General features: G+C 42.1%; 1 protein-coding gene across 3 annotated transcripts in view; it reads left to right on the forward strand.

The window, feature by feature from the left end:
- The window catches only part of LOC144821473 (uncharacterized), a 616628-nt gene that overhangs the window by 381969 nt on the left and 206863 nt on the right, over positions 1-27796 (forward strand). For all 3 annotated transcript variants that reach the window (XM_078678562.1, XM_078678582.1, XM_078678572.1), the window contains one exon: positions 8494-8688. In XM_078678562.1, coding sequence (XP_078534688.1) covers positions 8494-8688 — 195 coding nt within the window. The remainder of the gene's footprint in view (positions 1-8493; positions 8689-27796) is intronic.

Raw genomic sequence — 27796 nt, forward strand, 5'->3', positions numbered from 1 at the left:
ATGACGTATCAGTTACCTCCCAAAAGAAGAACTCAGAGGCCAGAGGGAGTTCAGGGCAGACAGCTCATTTATTTCTTAGGTTCCCGGTGGCGGCGTATGCATTTCGGCGATATTGGCCTCCTCAGCGCCCAAACACCGTGACATGTCCTCCCAAATGGCTCCTTCCTGTTTAAAATACTCTGCAGCGCCTGAAGCTCCTCCCCCTTATGTGATCGACACACCCACTGCAGTCCGTGCACAATGTAGAACCACAGATCCCAGAATGCACTGTGACGGGCATTTCGGGCGGGTGGCGTGGAGGAGTGAGTTTAACTGTAGGTTCGCGTTGGCAAGCAGGTAGGTCTGGAAGGCGCGCAGTCTTGGAGCCGCTGAAAGTTCACGGCCGTCGCCCTTGGTCCCTCATACCGCTACTGCCAGAGGTAACACTCAAACGGTCCGCTGGGCAGAGGCAGTCAATGCGGACTGGAATCCCAATTAGGTGAAATACCTAAACTCCCCAATGGCGCTGTGTGTCTTCTGGCGGTCACTGGAGCTCTCGATCCCTCGAAAGTTTATAGGCTGCAAGCAGCGTGGTGTCCAACTTTGCTCCAGGACAACTTCATGTAGCAGGGCCATCTGTTCTGCGTCGTTGGCTGGCGCAGTATACACGACGTATCAGTTACCTCCCAAAAGAAGAACTCAGAGGCCAGAGGGAGTTCAGGGCAGACAGCTCATTTATTTCTTAGGTTCCCGGTGGCGGCGTATGCATTTCGGCGATATTGGCCTCCTCAGCGCCCAAACACCGTGACATGTCCTCCCAAATGGCTCCTTCCTGTTTAAAATACTCTGCAGCGCCTGAAGCTCCTCCCCCTTATGTGATCGACACACCCACTGCAGTCCGTGCACAATGTAGAACCACAGATCCCAGAATGCACTGTGACGGGCATTTCGGGCGGGTGGCGTGGAGGAGTGAGTTTAACTGTAGGTTCGCGTTGGCAAACTTCTGTACACCAGTTACACACCTACTTACTCACCCATATATGCACTCCCACAGCCACTTCCCTTAGTATATATGTTTAACACTCAGTAACTCAGAATTACTAGATGATGTCATCAGTGATATCATTTCAGATGTCATGAGTGATGTTTTGCCGGGGCGTAAGTTATGGTTAGTTCAGCTAACTATAACTGCTGAATTTCTCTGCTTTTGTATGAGTGAAATGTGAGCCTAACTATAACGTCCCTGTAACCTTTGTCTTTTTCAGTTAATTTGTCTGGTTTTTAAATTCTATTTCCTAACTATAACGTCACTGTAACCTTTGTTTTTTCAGTGACTATAAATATACATATCTGTATATATATATATATATATCAACAAATCCTTCGTCGTCGGGGGGCCCCGACCCTGCAGGGTGGCCTCAGCACACAAACGATATGCAGAAGCCAATTCACAGTTCTGTGAATTGGCTTCAGCATATCTTTTTGTGTGATATATATATTTCGCTCCAGTTATGCACAAAGCCTTTAATGGTAAAAATGTGTCCTTGCACAGAATGCTTCCACAGCCTCTTTGTAAGATCTCAGTCGTTTACACTGAGGTATTTAGAAGCTTCCTGCTTCTTTTTCAAAGGCTCAACTTCATTTGCGAGGCTTGACACGCCCTCCATTTCAACTATACCACGCCCGTGGCTGGGCAAAGCATTCTTGTCTTTGGAGTGTGTCCTGCAATACAACCCTGTATGGGTGCACTTGTGATCTCCGCTGTTTGGCAAGTTCAAAGCCCTCAGATGAGCCTCTGTACAGGGATACATATAACATCCGTCATCAGTGTCCCACATCTCGGCGAGGTGTATCCATAGCTGTGTGGCACCCAGTTATTTTGGGTTGGTGCATTTCTCGCGGCAAGGGCGGCCGCGTTTTAAATTTCGCTCCAGTTACCCTTAGGGTAGAAATGCACTCGAATCACTGTCGTGCACAAAGCCTTTAATGGATAAAAATGTATCATTGCACAGAACGCTTCCACAGCCTCTTTGTAAGATCTCAGTCGATTACACCAACGCGTTTCGAAGCTTCCTGCTTCTTTCTCAAAGGCTCGACTTCATGTGCGAGGCTTTACACACCCTCCTTTTCAACGATACCACGCCTGTGGCTGGACAAAGCATTTATTTTTATTTAGTTATTTTGACAATGAATACAAAGGGGAAAGCTAAATTAATATCTTACTAAATAGCTACACTGAAACCTTATGTAAAATATGTCTATATATGTGTTTTAGACTTTATTAAAAGTACCCGGTATTCACAGTTTGTCCTTGGCAATGGCACTCATAGAATCATACAGGCAATCAAAATCAAAAATGCATTTTACGTCTTCACAGCAACATTGATGGTCGCAGTGACATCAGTAGTCACGAATACAAATGATAAAGTGAAAAACAGATATATAGACATATTTTACACACAGTTTGAGTCTAGCTGTTTAGTAACATATTGGTTTAACTTTATTTTAACAACACATTTATAAAAAAAGAATGGTTAAAAAAAATAACTCAACATCTGAACTCACAAATAGAACATAACTATCAAACACCCATAAAACTACCCATTGTTACCCAAACTCATGGGGAATTAAAAACTATTGTCACACTAGTGCAATGCACAATCTGAAAACTTCACATGACTGTGAAAGTAAGAAATATTATTGGTTAATATACTGTTAAGTAAAATGAATAGGTACAAGGTTACCGGGAAGGAATAATACTGGACATAGACACCATCTATCATACAGAAATTCCCATATTCCCTTGCTATATCTTATTGGGACTTCGTAACGCAGTGACCTACACTCTCAAATCTTGCAGAGGGAGAGCGATTACTCTAGCTCTGGGCACCCCTAAACAGGTCCTACTTTCTAAATGGGGAACAGACGGGGTCCCAACTAGACTAGAGTGGTTACATAAACCATGGGAGGTGGTGGGCATGGAAAAGATCACTGCAAGTCTCACAGGCACACTTCCTCGCTTCGACAAAACCAGGGGTACCACCATAGAGTTCTTATCCATGGAATTTACAGAACTCACGTGTCCAAGATACCTTTGTGTCCTTCGACTCACCAAAACATACTCTGCCACAGAAGATCACAAGCCCATGAGATAACATCCCCTGCCCAGGGGCAGGGGATGTTAGCCATATTATTTCATATACTGCTAGGCAATTGTGGGACCTTAATTTACCCTGTCATGTTCCCTCTTTAGCGACCGTGGGGAAACTCACTGCACTCGGCATCCTATGCAAATCCCCTTCCCTTCACGACCTCTGTACCCCTCCGACTGTCCCTTTAAAGAACTATATTTCCATCAGGGTATTCTATTTAAATACCCGTTCAATGGTGAGACATCAGGCAGACATCTTTACCTTGCTGATACAAGAAAACCCTGACCTACTTTTGTTGACTGAGTCCTGGCTCACGGAGGATTCTCTCCCTGACATCTTGGCTGCCCTTCCCCCAGATTATTTCATCCTCCATGCTGATCGTATCGCTGACCACCCTGGTGGCGGGGTGGCGGCTATTATCTCAAAACGATTTCATCTTATTTCCTCGTCCTCACTCGTATTATCACAAGTAGAGAACCTGATTATTAGTCTGGGAACGGAAGCCGGGGCTTTCTCGTTTGCCCTTTTATATCGTCCTCCTCGACCTATGCCGGATTTCGATGAGAAACTAGGTGAACAATTGACTGCTCTTCTGCCATCATATTCCAGTTTCGCCCTTTTCGGGGATTTCAATTACTGGTTTAATGACGCTAATGCAGGGGCACAAGCCACGGCACTATCCGAGACCCTGACAAGTTTGAATTTGAGTCAGCATGTCTCTTCACCCACTCACGTAAAAGGTCACATATTAGATCAGGTTTGGACTACTAACCTAACCCTCTCCCAACCTTCTACACTTCCATGTGTGTGGTCGGACCACTACATAGTCGACACGACCATCACTCTTAGTGGGCGGACTAAGGCCCCCATGATGGCAGGTGGTTCCTCACGCAAATGGAATAAATACGACTCTAAGGGATTTTTAGCAACCCTGGCCTCTACCTGCCCAATTACTTCCCCCTATGATGATGTTAATAGGATGGACACTGACATTGGTGGCTGGTTAAAAGGGGCCAGTGACCAATTCGCCCCAGTAATCAAGTTCCCCTGCACCAGACATCCTAACGCCAACCGGTGGTTCTCTGATAACCTCAAGCAATTTAAACTTGAGGTTCGCCAACTGGAACGTATATGGAGGCGGGATTACTCTAACTCATCTAGACAGAGATATGTAACAGCTCGCAGAGAATATAATTTAGCTATTCTCTCAGCTAAATCGGAGCATTTCTCCGATAGAATTCTCTCAGCTACTAATAAATCTCGAGAGGTGTTCAGGATTATGAATGAGTTGACTACTGACGATAGGACTCTCCCAGCCCAAACCCCGACTAAGGAGACCTGTGAGGCCCTTAATCTTTTCTTTATCGAGAAGATTATTAAAATAAAAGACTCCATTATCCCTGCCTCACAGCCGTCATCACTCCTTGACGCTTCCCTGGATAACCCTCTATCCCTTACTCTGCTCCCTATCCTTAACGTCCCTACCTTAGCGAAATTAGCCACCCGTGTAAGATCGGTTTCACCGAATGACCACTGTCCTCCCTCGGTATTGCGGGACATCTGTCTTAAGCTGCCAGAATGCATACTACCTTTCCTGAATGCATCCCTCATCTCTGGCACAGTTCCCAGTTCCTTTAAGGAAGCAATTCTTGTGCCGCTCTTGAAAAAACCAGGGACGGATGCTGCTGAACCCTCTAACTATCGACCAATATCCCTGTTGCCCTATCTGTCAAAACTCCTCGAAGCCCATGTCACCCGGTGTTTTTCCAACTTCATCGAGAGCTCTTGCTTCCTTGAGCCTAATCAGGCCGGCTTTAGGCCGGCCCATTCAACGGAAGCTGTTATTTTGGCAGTCATGGATACTTTGAGAGGGAATGCAGATGCCAGGAGACCACAGGCTCTTGTTCTCCTGGACCTGTCTGCCGCGTTCGACACGGTGGATCATGACATCCTTCTCCACCGTGTCGGACAGGCTGGCATTCAGGGCTCTGCTCTTAGGTGGGTTGAGTCATTCCTCACAGGCAGGTCACAAGCTGTACGTCTAGGTCCCTTCACCGCGCCAAAATCTTCCACCACTTGCGGAGTCCCCCAAGGCTCGTCACTTTCCCCCTTATTATTTAATCTTTATCTCCGCCCTTTAATTCGTTCTCTTCATAATTGGGACGTTACAGTCTTCAATTATGCAGATGACTTGCAGCTCGTCTTTCCACTTGATTCTCCACATGCGGTTAACAACTTTCACGCCGTTATGACTTACATCCAACAATGGATGAATCTAAACCAGCTAAAACTCAACCCTGGAAAGACTGAGCTGCTTCTCCCCGGCTCAAGTGCTGCATATTGGGGCCCGCAGTTCTGGCCCCTTGACCTCGGTCCCCCTCCTACACCACTCAAGGCAGTTAGGAGCTTGGGGGTGACGATCGACGCGGAGCTGTCACTTATAGCTCAAGTGGGTGCCACGATCTCTTCGTGTATGTTCCAACTCCGAAAGATCCGGAAGATCAGGGACCTACTCCCACATGCGGCTCTGTGTCAGGTCGTCATGTCCCTTGTCCTATCGCGCCTTGATTTTTCCAATTCCCTCTACCATGCACTCCCACAATTTCTTCTGCACCGTCTTCAGGTTGTGCAGAATCAGGCAGCCCGCCTCATCTTTAAGATCCCTACGTGGCAATCTGCGAAGCATTTGCTCCGCAGGCTCCATTGGCTGCCAGTGAAGGAGAGGGCAGCCTTCAAGTTGGGCTGCATGGTATTTAAATCCCTTCACTGCCCTTGTCCTGCTTTTTTGAAATCCTTGGTCACTCTGTATCGACCCGCACGCTCCCTCCGGTCAGCTCATCATCACCTGCTTGTCACCCCCAAATTCAAAATCAATAAATTTGGGGGTCGCCGTTTTGTTTCTCTTGCCCCTAAATTTTGGAACCCCCTCCCTCAGGCCATTAAATCCAGTGCCTCCCTTCTCCAGTTCAGGAAACTCCTTAAAACTCTCCTGTTCACTCTTTCTGGGTAATCTTCTCCTCGTTTTTCTTTTACACGTCCCTCCAGCAAGCTCCAAGAAACCTTCGGGTGTTAGTGCGCTTAAAAAGTGCCATTAACATAACATAACATAACATAACATAACCTATTTCCACTGGTCACACAAGTTCATATCACTGGAATAAAGATCACTCTCAGGTACCCGGTCTTCCCTCCCTCCCGTCCTTTCCCTTTCACTCTATCCTTTTCTACCCCACTTACAAATGTCTAGCTTCATTAAGTCTTTTCCCACAGGTCGGTCGATGTAGGTTGCGGCTATTGTTTCTTTTGCGATTTCAAAAAATAAAAAGATTTAAACCTTAAAATTATCATATAAAACTTCTCCAACTGCCGAAGAAGCAGAAAGAAGATGGAGGACCATCTACATCAGTGGCAGCAGCAACAATTCCTGGCTAGAAAGTCCCTTAAGAGGTACAGACTACTCCAACCGATATGACTCCAGAGTTTTCAAGAATGGCCACGTATTGCATGGACTGTACTGTTATAAGAGCTGGTGAGCAGTGTGTTACAGCTATTGCAATGTTGCCAAAAATCATACATGGTAATTGTTTTCTCCCTTTTATATTCTTTGCACCTTTCATAAGACAAGTTCATAGTGAGCAGCAAGAAGGCAAGGCAAAGATGAAGAACCCTCAACTTCAATAGCAGCACAACAACACTGAAGCAGAGGGTCCATTCAAAAGTCCAATTTCAACTTCAAGATTTGGCTCCACAGTTTTCCCCGATGGCATCATACTACATGGATTGTGAAGTTGTAATGTGGATGCTAGAGAGAAGTTCATAACAGTTCTTTGCAATACTTCTAAGAATAATAAATGTTGAGGTTTTTTTGGACCTCCTTAGTTTTTACACATTAGCCGGCATTTTATTATCTTACAATATGGCTATCTAATATCTATGTGTTGTTCATTTTATTATCTGCTAATTTATTGTAACACTACTTACATATAACTTGCTGTATAGACAAATTAAACCGTCCCTCTACAAATAAATACACAGGTAACTTTTGCCATTTATCATTATTTACTTTTTCACTCTTTAAATGAATAAAAGTCCGCAGTCTGTGTTTAAATCTCTAGTAAATGCATCGACAACATTTAGAAGCATACTCTGGTTTTTTAGATAACACTGCGTTACATTTTATACTCTCTTCTTTAAAACTATCAACTGTAATATATGTGTCCTGTTCTGCAACTCCTCCTCTGAACAACTCTTAATTTTCCCTAGAATCCGTCTCAAGGCTAAAGAAACAAAACTGCACATCACCACAAACCTTTTCTACATCTGCCACACTACCATGCAAAAGTGCTCTATTCATTTCTCCTAAACATAAAGCAGGAGTTTTCACAGCCTCTTACCTAAAGTGTGCATTGTTGAGTGGTATAACTTATTTTGTGTTTTAAACTTTGCCTTGGAAAGATACATTGAAATGTCCTTAATTTATCAATGGATTGCTGTCTTATACTAGAAACACTACTACAATTCCATTTGTATACAGTACCCTGACTACGCCTTCCTTGTACCTCTTCTGCAATAACTTCTATATTTTTAGGTACCATCACCTCTTTTGCTATAGGGCTACCATTCTTCATTTCTTGACATGGCATGAACTGATCTGTTATCCTAGAGATACCTTTCTTCATTAAAAGAAGTATGTATCTATTCTCCACTAAAAACTGTACAACAGTTACATCTATTCATTTCTTTTGGTTTTGTCTCCACATGCACAAACTATTTTGTCAAGAGTCTTCATTCTATTTAGAATCAAAATGAAAATCTCCCTCTTCAAAGCAAAGGCCTTATCAACTGCTCTCTCAACTCATTCTTTCAGTTTCCCTGTTTTTCTCCTTTTTCTCCACTTTTTAAATGTGCACCAAAGGAGTGTTTTGGGGATGAAAGATGGGGCATTTGGGGGAAAAGAATCAACTTTCAATTTCCTGGAGTGGTGCGTATTTTTCCATGGAAGATGAGTGCTCCTACAACTTCATGCCATGACAAGTAACTGAAAGTGGGATCCTGGAGTGACGTTGTTAATATAGATTTAATAACGAAAAGGTGATATGTAGTAGAGGCCACAATGATTCTTTCAAGTGAATGTGGAAATAGGGAGACTGAATGGGCACTTCTTAGAACCGCATTGTTCCTATGCAGGAAATGCTATAAAGCAGACCACTTTGTACTGGTAAGAGTCTATTCTTGTATGGATTGTGTTTGAAAATAGATATTAATCCAGTTGTTTTCTAATGACTTTCAAAACACCGTATTTTCTCGACTCGAGTTCTTATGGAAAAGAACTGCTATGTAAATCTTCTCCTGCCTTCTTTAGGTCGGACGACGATATCAAAAAATCAAAATGGTGTCACATCCGGACAAGGCACCTCCGGAAGCAAGGGTTCCAACATGGGCACCACACGAAAGGCAGATGCCGAAGAGCCAATTGCAGTCACAATTCCTCCTCTCACTGCTAACGAAGCTGGAAAATTGGTCACACTCAATATTCAACCAGAGGAACATTTTTGGGGTACACATTTTTAACATTTGAAATGTTGATGTAAAGTAAACACTATTTTATTTGAGCTGTTTTACTTTTTCGCAGTGTTTGATAATGAAGTTTTGTTTTATAACATTACTAATGAGTATGGTCCGCTATTTCTACATGTCAGCTGTTCTAGTTGATATTCACAGTTGATGCAGAGAAAAAATATCTTGCCAATGAGAACTCTACATTTTTGCATGTGTCTGGAAGAGCTGTACTGCTTTAGAGGGGGCCTCAGTGCAAAGGGTACTGCCCAGAGGGTGTGTCATGAAGCTACAAAATTATTTTAATAATGGTTACAAATTCCTGAAAACATTGTACCATTTAGAAAAAAAATTAAAAACCACAGAGGGTATCTGCCTTGTGCAGGACCACCCTCCCCTAGAAATCTCACTGGTCTGTACCCCGCTCTGAAACTATGCTGTTAGGGCCTTTCCATTTAGCCCAAACTCTCCCCAAATCCCACCTTGCTGTGTAGCTCCAGTGATAATATATCCAACCGTTGTAATGGTAGCCCACCCATGTGCTGTAGAAACCATTCTATTATAGGATGCTTCCGCAAGGGCACAGCATCCAATAATAGAGGGAGGCCCCCTATAACCACTGCAGGAGACACAGTGGGAAAATAAGTCCATCGACCCCTGAGAGAAGCGCTGCGCTGGCCTCATGCGTCAGTATATCCAGACCTTTGAATGGACTCCTACTTATTGTGTACCTTTTCAGAAGGTTACTCCTGGTGGTGGTATTTTGTAGACTTGCCAACAGAGAGGCAATTTCCATGGTGGAGCCTGCCCTTGCATTTCATAATGTTTTCCAAAAGACATTTGGTCGGTTGCTCGTCAATTACCAGATCCTCAATATAACCAAATCTTTGGACGACTAGGTTCCCGAAATTACACACGTGGGGGCTTTGCCATTCCATGTGGAGGAAGGCAGCCAGGCCACCCTCAACCTCTGGGACATACATCCATCTTAGTAGGGTCTATTTTGTGTAACCGGACCGGAGTAATATATGTACGGTGTATGTAGTTGAAATGTACCAACTTAAACAACACAATACAGGCCCCTTCTTTAACCAGCGCACAAACACCCTTCTACTGTGCCTCCTCCAGCAGAGTACCAATTTCCTCATCCCAGGCCTGTTTAGCCCGAAATGAATTCCTCAGCTTGACAGCAATCATGGCCCTGTACAGGTGGGATATCAAATGTCTACCCCCACCAAACTCCAATAGTATCCTAAACATGTCAGAGGAGTTAGGGATCTCTAGGTATATAGGCCGGATATCCTGGACTATATCCAAAATACTTGTGCGTAGTAAGAACTGGCACTGACCGACATCAAAGGCCTCCTGAGCTGCTTTACACTAAATGAATGTTTCACTGTGGTACAACTCTCCCAGTGTTTAACAACTCCCCTCCCTCCAAGCAGTAGTATCCACTGTTATGGTCAACCAGCGGAATGCTGGAAGATCCCAGAAGTTAAACTCGCGTGCAAATGGGGCGTGTCTCAGCACCACTTTCACCCCTCGCACCCATAACAAGGCGGTGTGCCTGATTATATACGGCACTACAGAACTACCTCTTCCCCCACTGTGGAGCAGTTGTGGTATTCTCAGCCACCTGGAATCGTCAAGGAGAAGATTCTTCTCCCAATTCTCTCCATCTGGCAGCCAGTGCGCTGCATGTTACAATTGAGCTGCTAGATAATACAGCTCCAGGACCGGTAGTGCCAGCCCACCCTCCTCCACGGGCAGACTGAGTCTCCCGAGACACTCTGCTCCTACCCCCCACACACATCTGCGTTGTAAGGAGTGTAATCGACTTAACACAGCTCTGGAAAGAATGTCTAAAGAGTGCTGGGAGTCTATAGGCTGTGTTGCAAGACTATTTTCACTACTGCCCTTCTTCCAATAAGGCGCTTATAAACAGGGGATATATTCTGTTCAGGACCCTAGAGGTTGGAATCTATAACCAAATACTAGAAAAACATGATACCTCTGGGACCATAAATTCATGGATTATTCAATGCCATGGGTCTAACTATTTACCCCGGCAGTTTCAATAAATGAAAAATTCAACTTGCAATTTTTTAACATTTAAGGTAGGCATGCAGCAACACAATTACTTTTTCTTGAGCATCAATGAGCAACACAACTCAACCATTTCTCTTCAAGGATTCTCTGTCATTTTACATTTTCAAAAATAGATTATCCTTCAATTTAACAGCAACACAGTTTGATTTCTTTCTACACTTTATTTATACATACAAAACTCATGCATACATTTTCTGTGGTTGATGTTTGAAAAATAAGAACAATGTTCAAAACCAACATGTATCAATATATATACAAACGTTTCCCATCTATCATATTTAGTCGTAATCCTACTTTCTACCAGGATACATCCGACTAGTATTGCTGGGGAAATTTTACTAAGTGATCCTAAAAAAGACTAGCCTCAGAGGAACATTCTGGTAATACTCAAAGTTTAGACCATCCAATTTTTTGCTAACCTTATTGAGTCCTTATTAATATTCCTGTTAGATGCTGGTACTCTGATCCTGTGAAAATAGAAGGTGGGTTGTGTGGGTGCCGACGCATTTTGACCTTCGTGCTGGGGACCAAGAGGGTTTCTAAGAAGCTCTTCCTCAGGGCTGGGGCTGTGAGTGTAGGATTATTGTGATCTAAAATTCATAAAAAAGGTGAAAAGGAATTATGTGTAAATACTTGAATATAAAAATTCAATTGTTTTGATCTTAACCTATTATCTGGTTCTTATTCACATACCTAGTGTGCTTGGGATGTATGGGTTTGTGTTCCTCCATCGGATCACTGCACATCCTGGAGTCTTACATCTTCGTGCACTTTGAGTCTTTTATTCTAAGAAATTCAACATCCTGTATTAGCACGCTATACACTCATCACAAGAGTGCCTAGCTTTTCTCATTTAGTGTGTGCCTACAGTAATAGCCCTACTAGTTAGTCAACTAAGTGTTGCGCATGCAGTGTTTGGGTAATCAGTTACTCCTTTATGTTCGTGTTCACTTCGTAAAAGATCATGAGCATATTATCTGCATTTTTATAGCGTCTTCGATCATGTGTTAGTTCTCTTCGTGCACTTGTGGATTATTTTAGAAAAGGAGGACGAGAAAGCCTCGCTTGCCAATATTACTAACTCTCATTCGTGGTGGCGATTGCGTCTCCCATTCACAGTGTCATGCCTTATATTTTAACTCCTGGCTCCTTCACCTTACACCCGGTTTCATGCAATCTCTATGCCATAAACGGTATACCTATTGTTCTTCTGCTCGCTATTTCAATTCGGAGGGGCGGTGTTGGAATCAGACTCCCCTGCTCCGTTGCTTCTTTCCGCGTCTCTCCAACTTTGTCAGTTTCGTTTAACGAGCTATTCATTGGCTGTCTATATGAAGACGGCGTCTTACGTCAATCTCCAGCGTCCACCTGACTTCTTCTTGTACCATTTTTGATGACTACCACCTTTATTTCCTAATTCCGTACTTAGTTTCGTTCAACACACTTTCTATTGGCTGGGTGCTTTAAATGTGCGTCTGACGTCAGTCTGAAGCGTTCGCCTGACTTCCTGTTTCTACCGTTTCCATGGCATCTAGTTTTGTTTCGGGTTGCGAGCGTAACAAGTTTGGAAGTTTTAACAATCTTACTTCTAAATACATTTTGTGAGGGTGACTCTCCGCATCAGTTTGATACCTAGTGGATAAAAGGACAATGTAAGCATGTTTGATTGTACACTGCTCCATTTCGTTTCTATGCGTGGACTCCATTTTTTAAAAAACTGTTTACTGAAATTCTGAGTTTGCTTTGGGCACGAACCTTTTCGTCATCATCTGTAGGATAAACACGAGGCTTGGATGGATAATTATACTTCTATTTCATTTTGAAAGGTCTCAGTCATTTTTGTTTTCTTCATGGTCATAAGAATGATCTTCACTTGTAGTAGCTTGATGTTTCTAGCTATAAGCAGTGCATGATCTCATAGTTCGTTTAGGCCATTTTCTGTAGTGCCAAGTCTCATAATCATTTTGGCTTCTTCATTCAGCAATCGTGTCGCTGTCAATCATCCTTTGACCTGTCTGGGAACTGTCCACTTCATTTAATTTATTGTATGATTTTGCTCCACCCAGTGTTTCACCATCGGCGCTGTCCATACTTTGCATTTTATCCTCGATTTGTGCTGCGTTATTCTTGTTTTTACTGGTTGTGTCGTCTTTCAAATGTATGCCAGGCCACACGGGCATGTAACGCAGTACACCACGTTCGGAGTATTACAATTTGTAAACTCCTCATGGCGGATAGTTTTATTGCCATACGTGAATTCAGTTCCTTCCATTGTGATGTCGCAAACTGTGGTGCCTTTTACTTGTGGGAGAGATGACATTGAATGTATAGATGGTTGCACTTTTTTCGTATTGGTGTTGGCTCTCACCAACATTTCTTTGATACTGCGATTTTTCTTCAGCGCGAATATTGGCAGTTTCTTAAACTCTATTAAGCCTTTGACAGTTCCGTTGGATTATTTTTTTTAACATCATTTGTTGCTCCCGAATAAGTGGTGACACAGACCAATGGCATGTCTTTGTTCTATTCTTTAGGTGTTAGTAGACGTTCCCTGGGTGTAAACCAGGCCCTCTTCATTGCTCTTTTGGTCATTTTTCTGGGATAGTTCCGTTGCACCGATTTTTCCAGTAAGATCTTAGCATTCTCAAAATAATCCTCTTTTTTAGTACAATTTCTTCTTATGCGAAGAAATTGGCCATATGGCAAGTTGTCTTTTAAATTTCTCTGGTGGAAACTTGTGTAGTGTAAGCGGGTATTGAGGTCTATGTCTTTTGTAAATAATGAGGTAAAAAGCTTCCCATTCTCATGTTGGATCTTGAAATCGAGAAAGTTGATCTCCGATTTACTGGATGTCTAAGTAAACTGTATATGTGGATGGCGTTGGTTGAGCCAAATGTAGAATTCATTAAGTGCTTCTGATGTCCCCCTCCAGAGCATTATGATGTCATCAATATATCGATGCCAAGATTTTATATGGCCATCGTCGGGGTTATTGCTGTAGATCCACCTTTCTTCATACATTGTCATGAACATAATGGCCTCTCCGGCGCAAATGAGTGTATTGAGTCAACTCCAGCTTTGTAATCTATAGCATCAAGTGCCCCTGTGGGCTGATGTATATAGGGAAAACAGAAAGAAAAGTAAAAGTTTAAATAGGAGAAAATAAAAGTATGATTCGGAATAGGAACACTAACTCTAATTTAGTAGAACATTGGCTGAGTCACAACCATAATATATCACATTTACGCTACATGGTTATCGAAAAAATCATAAATAAAGAGGGAAGAGATCCTCGCCAATTCTTATCCCAACGTGAAGTTGTTCAGATCAAAAAATATCAAACTATGGAACCTTTGGGTTTAAGTGATAAAATTGACCTTACATGCTTCCTGTAACCAGAAACTTAGGAAACTAGAATATGGTACCATGTCTAACATTATCATCAATAAACTACTAAGCGTTGTTGTTAGGCATCTGTAGGACAGACATATGTTTATTTCTGCCCTTGATGTAGGTCTTCATTGTATGAATGACAGAAGCAGCATATAAGAAAGTATTCGGTTTTCACATGTGTACCCCCAGAACATTGTTGTTAGTATTGTGTTAAATTCATTTATATCTTGGATTTCGTTCACTATCACATACAAGTTTATTTACTGTTTCTGTATTAATGTGAAACCAACGCTATTGATTTTAGAGAGATACACATGAGTATTTGTTATTCACTAATTAAAGCAGGATTCGTAAATGTAATGTTGGTAATGATGTTGTTGACGTTGCAAAAATGAATATCAGACATTACACTCCATGTCTGTTCTTTCGATTCAGTTTTTTCTTTTTCTCTTTATTCACTGCACTTGCTTCATTTAATTTTTACTAACACAAGATGGCCGCCGTTTGTGATAAGAGGTTCTATCAGCGATTGTTAACCACTCCACAGGGAGTTCTTATGTTTTCTCGTCACTAATCATATCAGCAATCGAATAAGCGACTCTGGAATTATATCGCTCCAGTTTACGCACCACGTGATTGATGTTGAGCCTCTACTTCTTAGATCGCGCTTTCACCATCACAAGATGGCCACCGTCAGTAATTTCATGACACCAGGTTCCTTTCTGTTTCTTCCGTGTTCGTGCTTTTGTATATGAGTCCCAGAAACCCTATTGAGGCAAAACGCGATTGTCCATTCTACGTGAGTGAATTACTCGTACTTGCGATTATGCAGTGTTCAGCGTTGGTTAGGGATGTCTGGAGAATTTTACGATTCTGTGCTTGATTCCTTGTATATCTCATGAGTTCCGTGGGGTATCACGGTCTTGCATAAAGCAGATTGCTTTTTCATTTGTTACAGAAACAGGGATTTCAGTGACCCCGCAGGTAATTTTCGTTATATGCACAGGTCCACTATCCGGTTGTTATTCAGCAGCCTGTGAAGAATTGTGTTAATTAAAGATTTCTTTGCAGTTGATTTTCCCCCATCAGTTGTTGACCTTCACGCCATTAAGTCGAGCGTATATTCGAACACAGGTTAGCATCGTAGATGTCCAGCACCCCGAGTACACCTTTTAAGTTAGTATCGCAGTTCACGGAGCATGCCACAATGTTTGTCATTGAATGCTGAACGTAAGCATTCACGTTGCACTTCTATTTCCTATTCATCTAAGAGCATGGTTTAGCACGTTTGATATCTAAGCCACCTTTGCGCACTGCATGTAAATTACATTTCTAAGAGGCTATAGCTTTGCACGTCTCATTCAACCAATCTTTCTTTTGCGCGATTTTTTTGATAAATCTAACACACCTATCCTTTCTCTTCTTGAGTCATGAAGCATGTAAGACTTTGTATTCACTTAATAGACACATGAGACTCATCCTTTGAGTGGCTTGTACAATAAAAATTTGAGAAAATTATGAAAACGATTCAGACAGTGTTAAACTGATGTTTTGTAACATAAAATTCATATTATTTCCTTCACAGCGGTCCCTGAGGAAGGGACGTCGGTCCCGAAATGATTCGGGCCTAATATTCTATAGCTGTTGTTCACGTTTTATGTTAAAAACTGTGTTGGGATCAATGTAATACTGTGTAATCATGGATTTTTGAAAAATGCATCAAGAAATATTGTTATTGATGAGAAATAACAGTAACATGTACAGATAACTTGAAAAAATTTATAATTATGATTTACAAATACAATACCTGAAAACCTAATGAAAAGTTGTGTATTGCATATTTGATGAGTAATAGACATAAGTTTTAAAGAAATAGATAAGAAGTGAGTTAGAAATACACAAAGGCTGTGCACCTGGTTAGGCCGTGATAGTGTGTCACGTACCTTCATTCTTAGACACAGATAACCTAGGGACAGGCAGCCGTATGACACCAAGTTAAACGCCATAGATGAGAACTACCGGTAATCAGCTTGATTATTAAAGTCAATCCTATTAAAAAACAGGTGTGCTTGTGACAACCAGAGTTTGATAATTGTGTCTTAATGTGCCAACTCCCTTGAGGACAGTCTTTATAAAGCACTTCTATCCTACTATATTCAACAATGACCAGTGCGCCTAATGGCTAGGGCGGTCAACCTCAAATCTGGGGAACCAGGTTCGAGTCTCAGCAACAACGCTCAACATCCTGTGATTCTGGGAACATCATTTAATCTCCCTGTGCCTAACAAACATGAATGTGTCCTTCTGTAACAAAACTGGTGCTCCTGTAAAGTGCTCTCATACCTTCGGGTCACGTTCTCGCTTTATAAAACATGGAAGAAAAAAAATTATACAGCCTGTCTTGAGAAATCTGCCTTGTATTGGTGTTTTTTATGATAAAGGTTAGAGGAAATTCTGACCTAATCTTCAACCAACTATTGGAGTTCTCAAATGGCAACCCCCACTTGATCTTTTATAAATGTTTTGAAACAGACCTAGCTCACCTTCATGAGATCTTTCTGAAAATGTATTTCTCCTTAATGCCACTCGGAGTTAAACATAGACATAATGAGATTGATTACTTTATCTCAGAAGTCTAAATACTATAATACATAAACAGATGAACTAAAGTTATTAATCTTGTCAGCACCTGCTAGCTAGACACTTCAATCCTTTTTCATAAGTGCACAACCACCATTCAATGGCTTCCTTATCAAACTACAGTCCATTCAATGTATGCCTCACCATCTAACTTATTGTATTTCTCAGGTGTGATCATTAAGTGAAAAGGCAGTATGAAAACATAGTATTTTTCGTGAAAACAGTGATACTTGTTAACCACCTCTTTTTGGGTATGTTGTGTTCGGAGGAAGAGCATTGCCTACCTTTTAAATGTTTGATTATGCACTCTCTTAACAGTTATCTTTAATCATTTAAGGACATATCACCACCTACATACTGATAAAGACTGACCTTGCTGCAATAAAATCCAGTAGACACCTTACAACATGATGTTTAAATAAAGCTGAGGGTGCATGGGAGTAGCAGTTATTTTTAAAGAGTCCTGAGCAGTGTCCCACTAAATGGATCTTCAATCACACGCTTGGCTAAAATCTGACCTATGCAAGGTATCAGTCAGTCAGTCAGTCAAAATATCTTTATTCGATTTACTTAAAAATCATACAAAGAGATAAAAGCATTTCATACAAATAAAAACTATTTACAGTATCATACGAGTCAGTGCATACATGAGGTTCATAAAAAGGCAGATTAAGTTCATTTAGTGTTGTACAAAGTTCAAATACAATGATTAAACGCAATTTAGAGGGGCCCATTGTTCTGATGTTTTTTTTTAATTCCGGCTGCTGCCACCAAGAAATTGGCCATACAGAATGTAGTACGTATGTTGTTCAATGATTGCAGGTAGAGCAGGGCTGGTCTCACTTGTGTGAAGCCAGCCTCCTTTAAAACAGGTAACAGATATTTTTTCCTAGGCTCTAACAAAAACCCACAAAACATAACAAAGTGCATGGTATCTTGGACAGAAAAGTGGTCACAACAACAGGGGGGGCTAATTCCGGTTTTTCCCACGTTTTAAAATTGCCCAAATAAAAATGTAACAAATTAAACCTAAACTTAGTCAGGAGAAACCTATGGAATGGGATCGTAACTAAACCAAGGTAAGGTGCTAGTGCAAATGAATTTGCAAGCAGATAGTGTCTCCTCACTGCCGGTTTCACTAGTTCCTTTTCCTCGCGACACGCTCTTGCCCTTCCCATGAATTGCTTCTTGATCAAGTCAATGTCCTGTTTCTTGATGTCCCGGGGGGATGTAAAGAGTTCTGGTCGTCCCAGGTCTGAGAACGACTTCATCAAGTAGGCCAACCATGGCACCCTTTTAAAGTGGTCCAAAGACATGACATATCAGCCATGATCTTATGGTTAAGGGGAAGTTCTTCATTGAGCCAGGTCTTTAGCCAGAAGATCAAGGGTGCCATGTTCAGCCCATCAGTGACGAAATCTAGACCCACCTCCATATGTATGGAAAAAGTCGGTGTGGACTGTGGGACAGAGAGGAGGGTCCGTATGAATCTGTTTTCCGCCTTCTGAATTGGTTTCAGGTTTACGTAACCCCAAAGGGGTGAACCATATGAGGCCAGAGCAACTGATTTACTTTTATAAATCTTCAAAAGGGCTTCCATCGGCCTAGCACCCCACCTGTCTGCAAATCCCATGAGGGCTGCTGATGATATAGTCACCGCCAACCTCTTCACCCTAACCTGGGGTCCCCAAGATCCCCTCTGATCAAAAAGAACCCCCAGGTAGGGGAACATAGAGACTCTGGTGACGACCTCGCCCTTCCATTAAAAAATTTTAGATTTCCCCTTGCTACTTTGGCGCCCCACGACCATGGTATGGGATTTATTCGTGTTTATTTTTAAATCCAGATGGTCCATAAATGTGCCAAAGGCATCCAGTAGACGTTGCAGTCAGACACCAGTGCGCGCTATCAGCACCGCGTCGTCCGTGTACAGGAGCGCGGGGATCTTAGCTGCTTCTGCACGCGGAACGTCACCCTCAACATCCTCTAGATAGGCGCCCAAGCCATTAATGTAGATGGTAAAAAGCAACGGGCCAATATACAGCCCTGTCTGACCCCCCGCATTGACTTAAAACGGGACGTACACCTTCCCTCATTAGTGACCCGCACTGCAGCAAAAAGCTCTTGGTGAAGAGAGGCCATGAACTTGACCAACGCCTCATCTATCCCCATCTTCAGGAGGGTGGTCCATAACTTAGACCTGTTCACCAAGTCGAAGGCCGAGGAGAGGTCCATAAACGCTAGGAATAGGGACCCCTCCTTGGCCACCGTATATTTCGAGATCAACAGGTGTAAGTTGGAGCATTGCTTAACCGTTCCTTTCTTCTCTCTGAACCCATACTGAATGTCGGCCAGCCCCCCGCAACCCTCTACACTATCCCTCAGTTTGACCAAAAGGACTCTGCCTAAAATCTTAACTGCAGAGTCCAGGAGGGATATGGGCCTATAACACCCGGGATTGTCCCGCTGGCCCTTCTTAAAACTGGGGACGATGGTAGAAATAACCCAGGTGGATGGTATGGAGTTGCCATTAGCGGCGGTAAAGACATTAGCCAAGACCCCCGCCCATAACTTGGGTGCGTGTATATAAAAGTCAGCCGGCACCCCGTCAGGTCCAGGAGCCTTATTCTTGGTAGTGGCCAAAATAGCTTTCTCCACCTCAGATCTTTTAAAATAAATGGAAGCGGCATCCGGGGCCACCGGGGGGCATACTTGACTAGCCGTCTCGTTGTCTCCATACACCTTTCTAAAGTGGGCCAGCCATTTGTCATCCGAGATGACACAGTCCCTGAAATCATTAGTTGAATCAGAGAAAAAAGGCTGTTTGATTATTTACCAGAATTGCCTGCTGTCCTTCAGAACGGCAGCGGATAGGAGATTCTCCCAGGCTTCACGTTTGATGTTGTCTTGTCTGGTATTGACCGCTAGCTTGTAATTCTTCCTCAAGGTGACAATGTCATCCCTTATCCTAGGTGTTCTCTTCAAGGCTGCCATTAGGGATTTATGTGCTTTTGAGCAAGTAGCGTCAAACCAGCGCTGCTTGTTACACACTCCCTTCCTGGGTTTTACCAAAAGATCCTGTGAGACCTGCCCACACATAGTCTCAAAGGCCCCTATAATTTCACAGTCCCGGGCATTTGGGTTTTGGCACACCGCCACCTGGGCCTCGATTTTCGGGAAAACTTCCGCATAAAAGTTCTCCTGAACCACCTTGGCCCATTTAAGTCTTCTACCCTGGTCGGATGTGCGTAAAGTATGCCCTGGTTTTACTGGCCCCGGGATTGGCCCCATAAAATCTCCCCAAGCTACATCAAGTATGACAGGATTGTGATCGCTGTAATGGGAGGGAACTGTGCGACAGGCGATGACCCCGTTTAAGATACCTGGTGTTACAAAGATGTAATCTATAATTGTTTCAGGGTCAGTACTGTAGTATGTGTGTTTGTTAAGTTATACTGTTGCTTTAAAGAATCTCTCATGAGGAATCTTTCATGTGCATTCTGATATGTGTCATAGTTATTCTTAGAATGTGATGATTCCAATGTCACAGTTATTGTAATCCTGTTGGTCTTCTATGCTGGTCGTGGGTTACTTACTCTGAAAATAAAGCCTATTCTTCACAATCAACTGAACCAGGATTTCATCGTAATTTCATATGCGAGAGCATACAACATTTATTGGCGACGTTTTTACTGAGAACCTGGTCTTCAAACCCACCGACGTGAGCAAATTGAATTTCAGTACAAAAGCGGATGCTGAACAGGATTATGAACGGCTTTTTCAACTTTGTCCCTGGATTATAATGCCAGAATAAGCGTTCCGCTTCAGAAATTAAAACTGTGAGTAAATGTAAAATACCTTATTTTGGTCGCGTTATTCAAAAGCACTCTGGATTCTATGCTCGCGATCCAACTGTAATCTCTCTCGCGCACTGTTGCTCGCGCACTCATCGCTGCTCTCTGAACTCGCGCACCACGTCATAGCAACCTCTGCGCACCATAGCAACGCGCGTTATTGAGCAATTGACGCTTCCAACGTAAGTGTCACAGCGCAAGCGGCCATTTTGGGGTCGATTTTCTCGAATAAACGCGACTGGAAGCATTTACTCACCATTATTCTTAAAAAAGCAGCATTTACTCACCATTAGGAAGGAAAGTGGATAAAAGAAGTCAGAAATATATTTTAATTCCTACCAAATTAACAAGTAAGATTTATTTGAATACTTTTGTTCTAAATGGCAACATCAAACAATAATAACAATGGAATTGTAGCACCACCTTCATTTTTAATTGCTCCTGGCAAGCCTCCAACTCCATGGCACAAATGGTTACGAGTTTTTACTAATTACTTGGAAGCAATAGATGCTTTGGAATACTCTGCTTCAAGGAAAAGGGCTATCCTGTTTAATCACTTAGGAGACGCAGGACAACAATTATTTGATAATTTGGCTGTGGTACAAGCTCCACTTGATGATGACACGTGGAATGTTTGTTTACACTGAGGCTTTAACGCGCCTTGGCAAACAGTTTAAAGATGAGCCATCAGTCATGGTAGAAAGACATGTTTTCTTCAAAAGGAAACAATTGCAAGAAGAGTCCATAGAAGACTATTTGGCAACTTTAAGAGTACTTGCATCAAAATGCGAGTTTGGAACTTATTTAGAAACTGCTCTACGTGATCAGTTAGTTTTTAATTGTTTCAATAAAAAAATCCAGGAACGGATTTTGACATGTAAAAATCCAACATTGGATGAAGTAATTGTAATTGCGAAAAGTATCGAATGTTCTGTAGTTTCCTCCAAGATTTTAGCTGAACACGCCTCCTCTACAACAGTGTGTAATGTTTCACAAGCATCTGGTGATGATTGTGTTGTTAATGCTGTTTCTAACCGCAATACTGGCAAAAAAGTTTATGAACAAAAATCTAATGTATTTTGTTACAGATGCGGTTCAAAGTTTCACGTGGGAAACAACCCTAAATGTCCAGCACAAGGTAAAAGGTGTTCAAACTGTAAACGTATAGGTCATTTTGCAGCATCATGTCGTTTATCTAAAGATAAGACTAAGGTTAATATGGTTTATTCTGAGGAAGAAATTTGTGATGCGCTAAATGTTGCTTCTATTTCTTTTGTTCAAATTAATGCTCTATGTGACTTCAGTATCAAAGGTCCTATTTGTGAGATATCTATTGGTATACAATCTTTACAAGTTATGGCGGATTCTGGGTCTCCCATTACCATTTTGGATGAAAGTACTTTTCAGTGTTCTTGGAATGACAAAAAGCTACTTTCCACAGATGTAAATCCCAAAGCATTTGGGGGTTTCGATATTACAATGCGTGGTTATTTCCCTGATAACATAGATTTTAAAGGGCGAGTAATATACACCAAAATTTATGTGGCATTGAATGGCAGAGATATTCTGGGTTGGCAAGATCAGGCCAAACTAGGTATTATTTTAAAACCTGGTCATCCCGAACCCGTCACCCTGGGTGATTTACCTATTTTGGCTGTTTTTGATTATTGTAATGACCCCATTCTCTGCAGTGTTTTAGAGAAATACAAAGTAGTATTTGAGGACAGAATCGGTATGGTAAAAAAATTTTGAGCACGATATTAAATTAAAAGACAAGGCTTGTCCTGTTGTCCAGAAGGTACGTCCAGTGCCTCTATCTGTAAGACAAGATTTGAGAAAGCACATAGAATCTCTTGTTACTCAGGACATTATATGTCCAGTTGATTCTTCAGAATGGGTTTCGGCCGCTGTCATAGCGCGAAAACCTTCTGGGGAAATTCGTTTATGTGCAGACCTTCGGGTACTTAATCGTAACATTGTTATTGATGTACATCCTTTGCCAAAAATACATGATATGCTAGCCAACATTGGTAGTAGCAAATATTTTTCTACTATTGATTTACGCTCAGCGTATCATCAAATTCTGTTATCTAAAGAATCTCAGCCTCTAACGACTTTTGTAACACCTTTTGGAGTGTTTATGTATAAAAGATTACCATTCGGGCTGGCTTCAGCAGCCAGTATATTCCAAAGGTTAATGGATTCCATTTTTAATAATTGTCCGGGAATTCAAGCATTCCAGGATGATATTTTGGTACATTCTGAGTCTTTGGATCAACACTATATATTAATGGAATATGTTTTAAAATCATTGCAAAATCATGGTCTTACTGTCAACAAGAAGAAATGCAAATTTTTAACAAATGAGGTTGATTATTTAGGCCACAATCTGTCAAAGGAAGGGATTAAACCTAAAGCTTCTTTGTTAGAAGCTATAAAAAATGCTCCTTGTCCTTTAGACAAAGACTCCTTAAGAGCGTTCTTGGGTTTGAGTGAATATTACGCTCGTTTTGTCAAGGGCTATGCGCTGATTGTCCAACCACTTAGAGACCTTTTAAAAAAACATGCCAAGTATGTTTGGTCCCTTGAGTCACAAAGTGCTTTTGATTCCATAAAAGATATGATTTTATCTGCTCCCGCTATCAAACCTTTTTCCCATGGTGTTCAGAGTATTATCACAGTGGATGCTAGTTCTCGGGGATTGGGTGCTGTTTTGAGTCAAATGATTAAGGGTGAAGAATGCACTATTGCATTCGCTTCACGATCCTTGACTTCGGCTGAACTCAATTATAGTACCATCGAACGGGAAGCTTTGGCTTGTTCGTGGTCTGTGGAAAAGTTTAGAATGTACATTTGGGGAACTAGATTTCTTTTATACACAGATCACAAACCGTTAATTTATATGCTTGGGGAGAGCTCCTCTAATAGAGCCTCTTCTAGGTTGGTTAGATTGTTGGCACGTCTCCAAGAATTCAATTTTGAAATTAAATACGTGCCAGGTGGTAAAAATATCCGGGCGGATTGTTTATCACGTTTACCGTTACCCACACAAGAGTTAGTAAATTCTGATTTGGATTCTGATTTGGATTGTGTGTTTGCTATAGAGGATGCTCTTCAAGGAGATAAGATAACTAAACAAGATTGGTTACATAATATGGAGAATGATTCTTGCATATTAAATGTGAAAAAGTTTTTAATTAAAGGTTGGCCTATGGATAGAAGCATGTCTATTGAAGAGAGACATTTCGCACAAGTTGCACCCGAATTGTCTGTTTCAGGTGATATTTTATTCAGACAAGACAAGGTAGTCCCGCCTGCTGGTATTAGACAATTCATTATTTCGCTTGCACATGAAAGTCATCCAGGTGTTACTGGCACTACCAATAAGATTAAAGCCACTTACTGGTGGCCTGGAATAGATAGTCAAGTAAAGTTGTTCATTAACCAGTGTCCCCAATGTTTATGCTCAGATAAGCACTGGAAGTTATCCAATTCACCACTTGTACCAGTAGAATGGCCTGAAGCTCCCTGGCAAAAAATTGCATTAGATTTTTCAGGTCCATTTTCTGTTTTTAATTCTGAATTTAAATTTTTACTAGTGGCTGTCGATTATTTTTCTAAATGGATTTATTTTTCTTGTGTTAAGAGTCCAAATTCGGATTCTGTTGTATCATTTTTAAAGCGTTTGTTTGTCATTGAGAGTACTCCTCATGAATTGGTGTCCGACAACGGTTCACATTTTGTTTCACAGGAAGTAAATGTATTTTTAAACAGAGTGGATGTTAAGCATACGTTTGTTCCTCTTTACAGTCCTTCATCAAATGGTCTGGTGGAGAGAGCAAACCGTTTGTTGAAAGAGGCAGTTCAAACTGCTTGTGCTAACAAACTTGATATTTCAGAATTTCTTTGCGAGAAAATCTGGAATTATAATTGTACTCCACACAGTACTACTGGAGTTTCTCCTTTTGTTTTACTTCGTGGTAGAATTCCAACTTCTAAGTTAAATCCATCTTGGTTAACTAAAAATTTTGATGTCAAGGTTGATTTAGCAAAAATTCGTGAACGTGTAAAAATGAAACAAGAGTGTTACAAAAATCATTACGACAATCGTATGCATGTTACAGAAAAGCCACTAGCTGTCGGTGATTGGGTCATCATAAAAAAACCAGTTAAAATCACTAAGGGTCAATCTAAATTTTCTGCTCCTGTGAAAGTGGTAAAAGTTTCTCGAACTGCAGCTCTTTTGTTTGATAGGGGTTGGTGGAATAAAAATGTTCTCATTAAGATTACTGACCAACAAGCAAAGATTATTTCCTCTAACAAGCAGGATGCAGATTTAGTTGATAGTTCTAGTTCTGATTGGTTTGGGGTTGCTGAATCTTCAACGATACCATCTGTTCCAGTTGATTCTACTTCAAATATTAATTTTGGTTCTCCAATGTTGGCTCAAGGAGATTCCAAGAGTGTTTCTAATCTTCCTACTTTACAACCTATTGCAAATACCATTGGTGCGGGGGATGATATGGGAGTTGGTCGTAGAATCAGATCAGTCCCTTTGAGACTGCACGATTATGTTTTAAATTAGTTTGTGTTTTTGGAAGAGTTTCTTTTCACACTCAATATTACATTGCTTCTTTTAATGTATTAATTTCTTTTCATATACCTGATTGTATTTATCTTTAGTTTAAGTTTATTTATTAGGGGAAGGATGTGTAGTATGTGTGTTTGTTAAGTTATACTGTTGCTTTAAAGAATCTCTCATGAGGAATCTTTCATGTGCATTCTGATATGTGTCATAGTTATTCTTAGAATGTGATGATTCCAATGTCACAGTTATTGTAATCCTGTTGGTCTTCTATGCTGGTCGTGGGTTACTTACTCTGAAAATAAAGCCTATTCTTCACAATCAACTGAACCAGGATTTCATCGTAATTTCATATGCGAGAGCATACAACAAGTACCCGTAAAGGTAGCTATTCTTGAGCCCCCCTCCGATTCAAAGAGGTTAAAGTTAGCCAGAAAATCTTCTAGCTCTTCACCTGATGTCGTATGCTCGAAGTGGGGGCCTTCGAGACCTTCTCCCCCTTCCTTTTTACTTGAGCCACACATTAGCTTGCAGGGGTGAATATTAAAATCTCCCAATAGTATGTACTCCGAATCGAGATGTGTATTCTGACTGACTGACATTAAAACAGCATCTAGTCTAGCAATATTATTATTGCTATTGTCCCTATTCCAGGAATTATAAAAATTAATGTATAATGTCCTCCTGGAGGGGCTGATTTTCCTTTCAACAATAAGGATATTGGGGGAGACGTTATTAATCTGTCTTAGAGATCCTTTAAGTTCTAGGGAAAATAAAATTAGGAGGCCTCCCTTAGCTCTACCAACACAGCTAGGGGTAGCAGCTTTAGCAAAGCTGGTAAACCCGTCCATCCAAATATTAGGTGTAGTGTCCCATGTTTCCTGTAGGGCAATAACCTTGTGCCCAGAGACAAATCTAATCCATTCCTTGTCGTTGCGTTTTGAGTTAATTCCTGCCACATTCCAGCTAAGTAGCTTACATACCCCTACTTCATCATTAATTAAATGCCCTACCTCCTCTGTCACACGTGTGGAGTTGACTGATAGTCAGTCTATGTCCTCCAGACCCGACAGGGGGGCAAAACGATTTTCCGTGGCCAACCCCAAAACCTCCCGGACATTCTGGTGGTCATAGGGATGGCGAGTTGATGAGGTAGTTGGGCACCTTAGGGATTGTGAAGATGTGTGTACATTAGTCCTACCCTCTCCTAGAAGTAGGCACCCTCCCAACCTGCTGCTCCCAGGGCGTCTGGTTTGCATAGTGCGAACGGGGGGAGGGTAAAAGAAACCCAACGGGACAGGTCTCAGTTGGTCCTTTAACGATATATCAGAGCCATCCCAGAAGAGTCTATCCGCTAGGTTAGCCCTGATAAAATTAATGACCACGCAATCTCCTTGGGTAGATTTCTGTTGTTTACCAATCCAACACACCCTCCTTGCGTAGATAATCTGGTCTGCAATGTTCTCCCCACAACATTTGTCCGAACACCACTTGTTAGTCTTAGCCATAAGGTCCGTGGTAGATTCCACCTCCCCATCCCTTAGTGGGGGAACCCCGATGAAGACAGCTACTAATTGGGACGCTTCAGGTGGTAAATTAAGTTTATATTTACTGTAGGATATCCTCCTAAGATCAGGTGTGCAAGGCTGATGCTGCGGGCGTGGCTGCCCCTCCAAAATTAGAGGGGGTGCATCCTTGACCGGAAATGATGTATTGGTGGCCCCTACGCTACTCTCAAGTTGCAGTGCCGCACATGGTGCTTGTACCATATCCCCCTTATCGGTCACCTTCCTGCCTCCCTCACCCTCGGAACACATCGCTCTATCATGTGATACCATACGAGGTGGGGGGGGTGTTGACAAGTCTATCAATTATTGCACATTTCTTTAGTAATCCTTCTAGACAGGTGTTTAGTGTGTCCACAATGTCTTTAGCAATCCCAACAAGTAGTGGTTCAATCCTGGCAACAAAGAGTGCCTCTAATTGGACCCCCAGGAGATCAATTGGCAAATTTGATGGGCACACACTGATGGCGTTATTATCCATCGATCTCCTGATTGGTTGAGTAATTGGCTACTGACTCGACTTGGGCTGTCTAGCTGGCGAGGTGGGGGTGGATGCCTTAGCTGTGAGGCATATGGGAGGAGGATTAACAATTGTCACAACGGGGTCTAGTGGTAACAGGGGATTAACGTTAGGTGTGATATCACCCAGGTCCGTGGGGGTAGATGGAAAAGTGACTGGTGAGGGAGTGGCTGACAGACCCATTTCATACTCAGCATTGGCAATCTCCTTCGTCAATGCTCCCACTGCCGAGGAAAGATAAGTCATGATAGAGTTAGAGTGTCTTGGGACCTTGGCGTTCTTCCCACGTTCCTCCATATTTGTCGCTTTCTTGCGCTTACCCATTGTCAGCAGAAGATGTTATGGGGGTGGCCCAGCCCGGCCTCCTTCGGCCCCTGACGGCCACAGACGGCCTGCCCTCTGCCCGGGCTCCGCCCGCACGCGTCCCGCGGCGCGGGAGAAGC

The sequence above is a fragment of the Lissotriton helveticus genome, chromosome 1_1 (assembly GCF_964261635.1).
Source record: "Lissotriton helveticus chromosome 1_1, aLisHel1.1, whole genome shotgun sequence".
Classification (NCBI taxonomy): domain Eukaryota; kingdom Metazoa; phylum Chordata; class Amphibia; order Caudata; family Salamandridae; genus Lissotriton; species Lissotriton helveticus.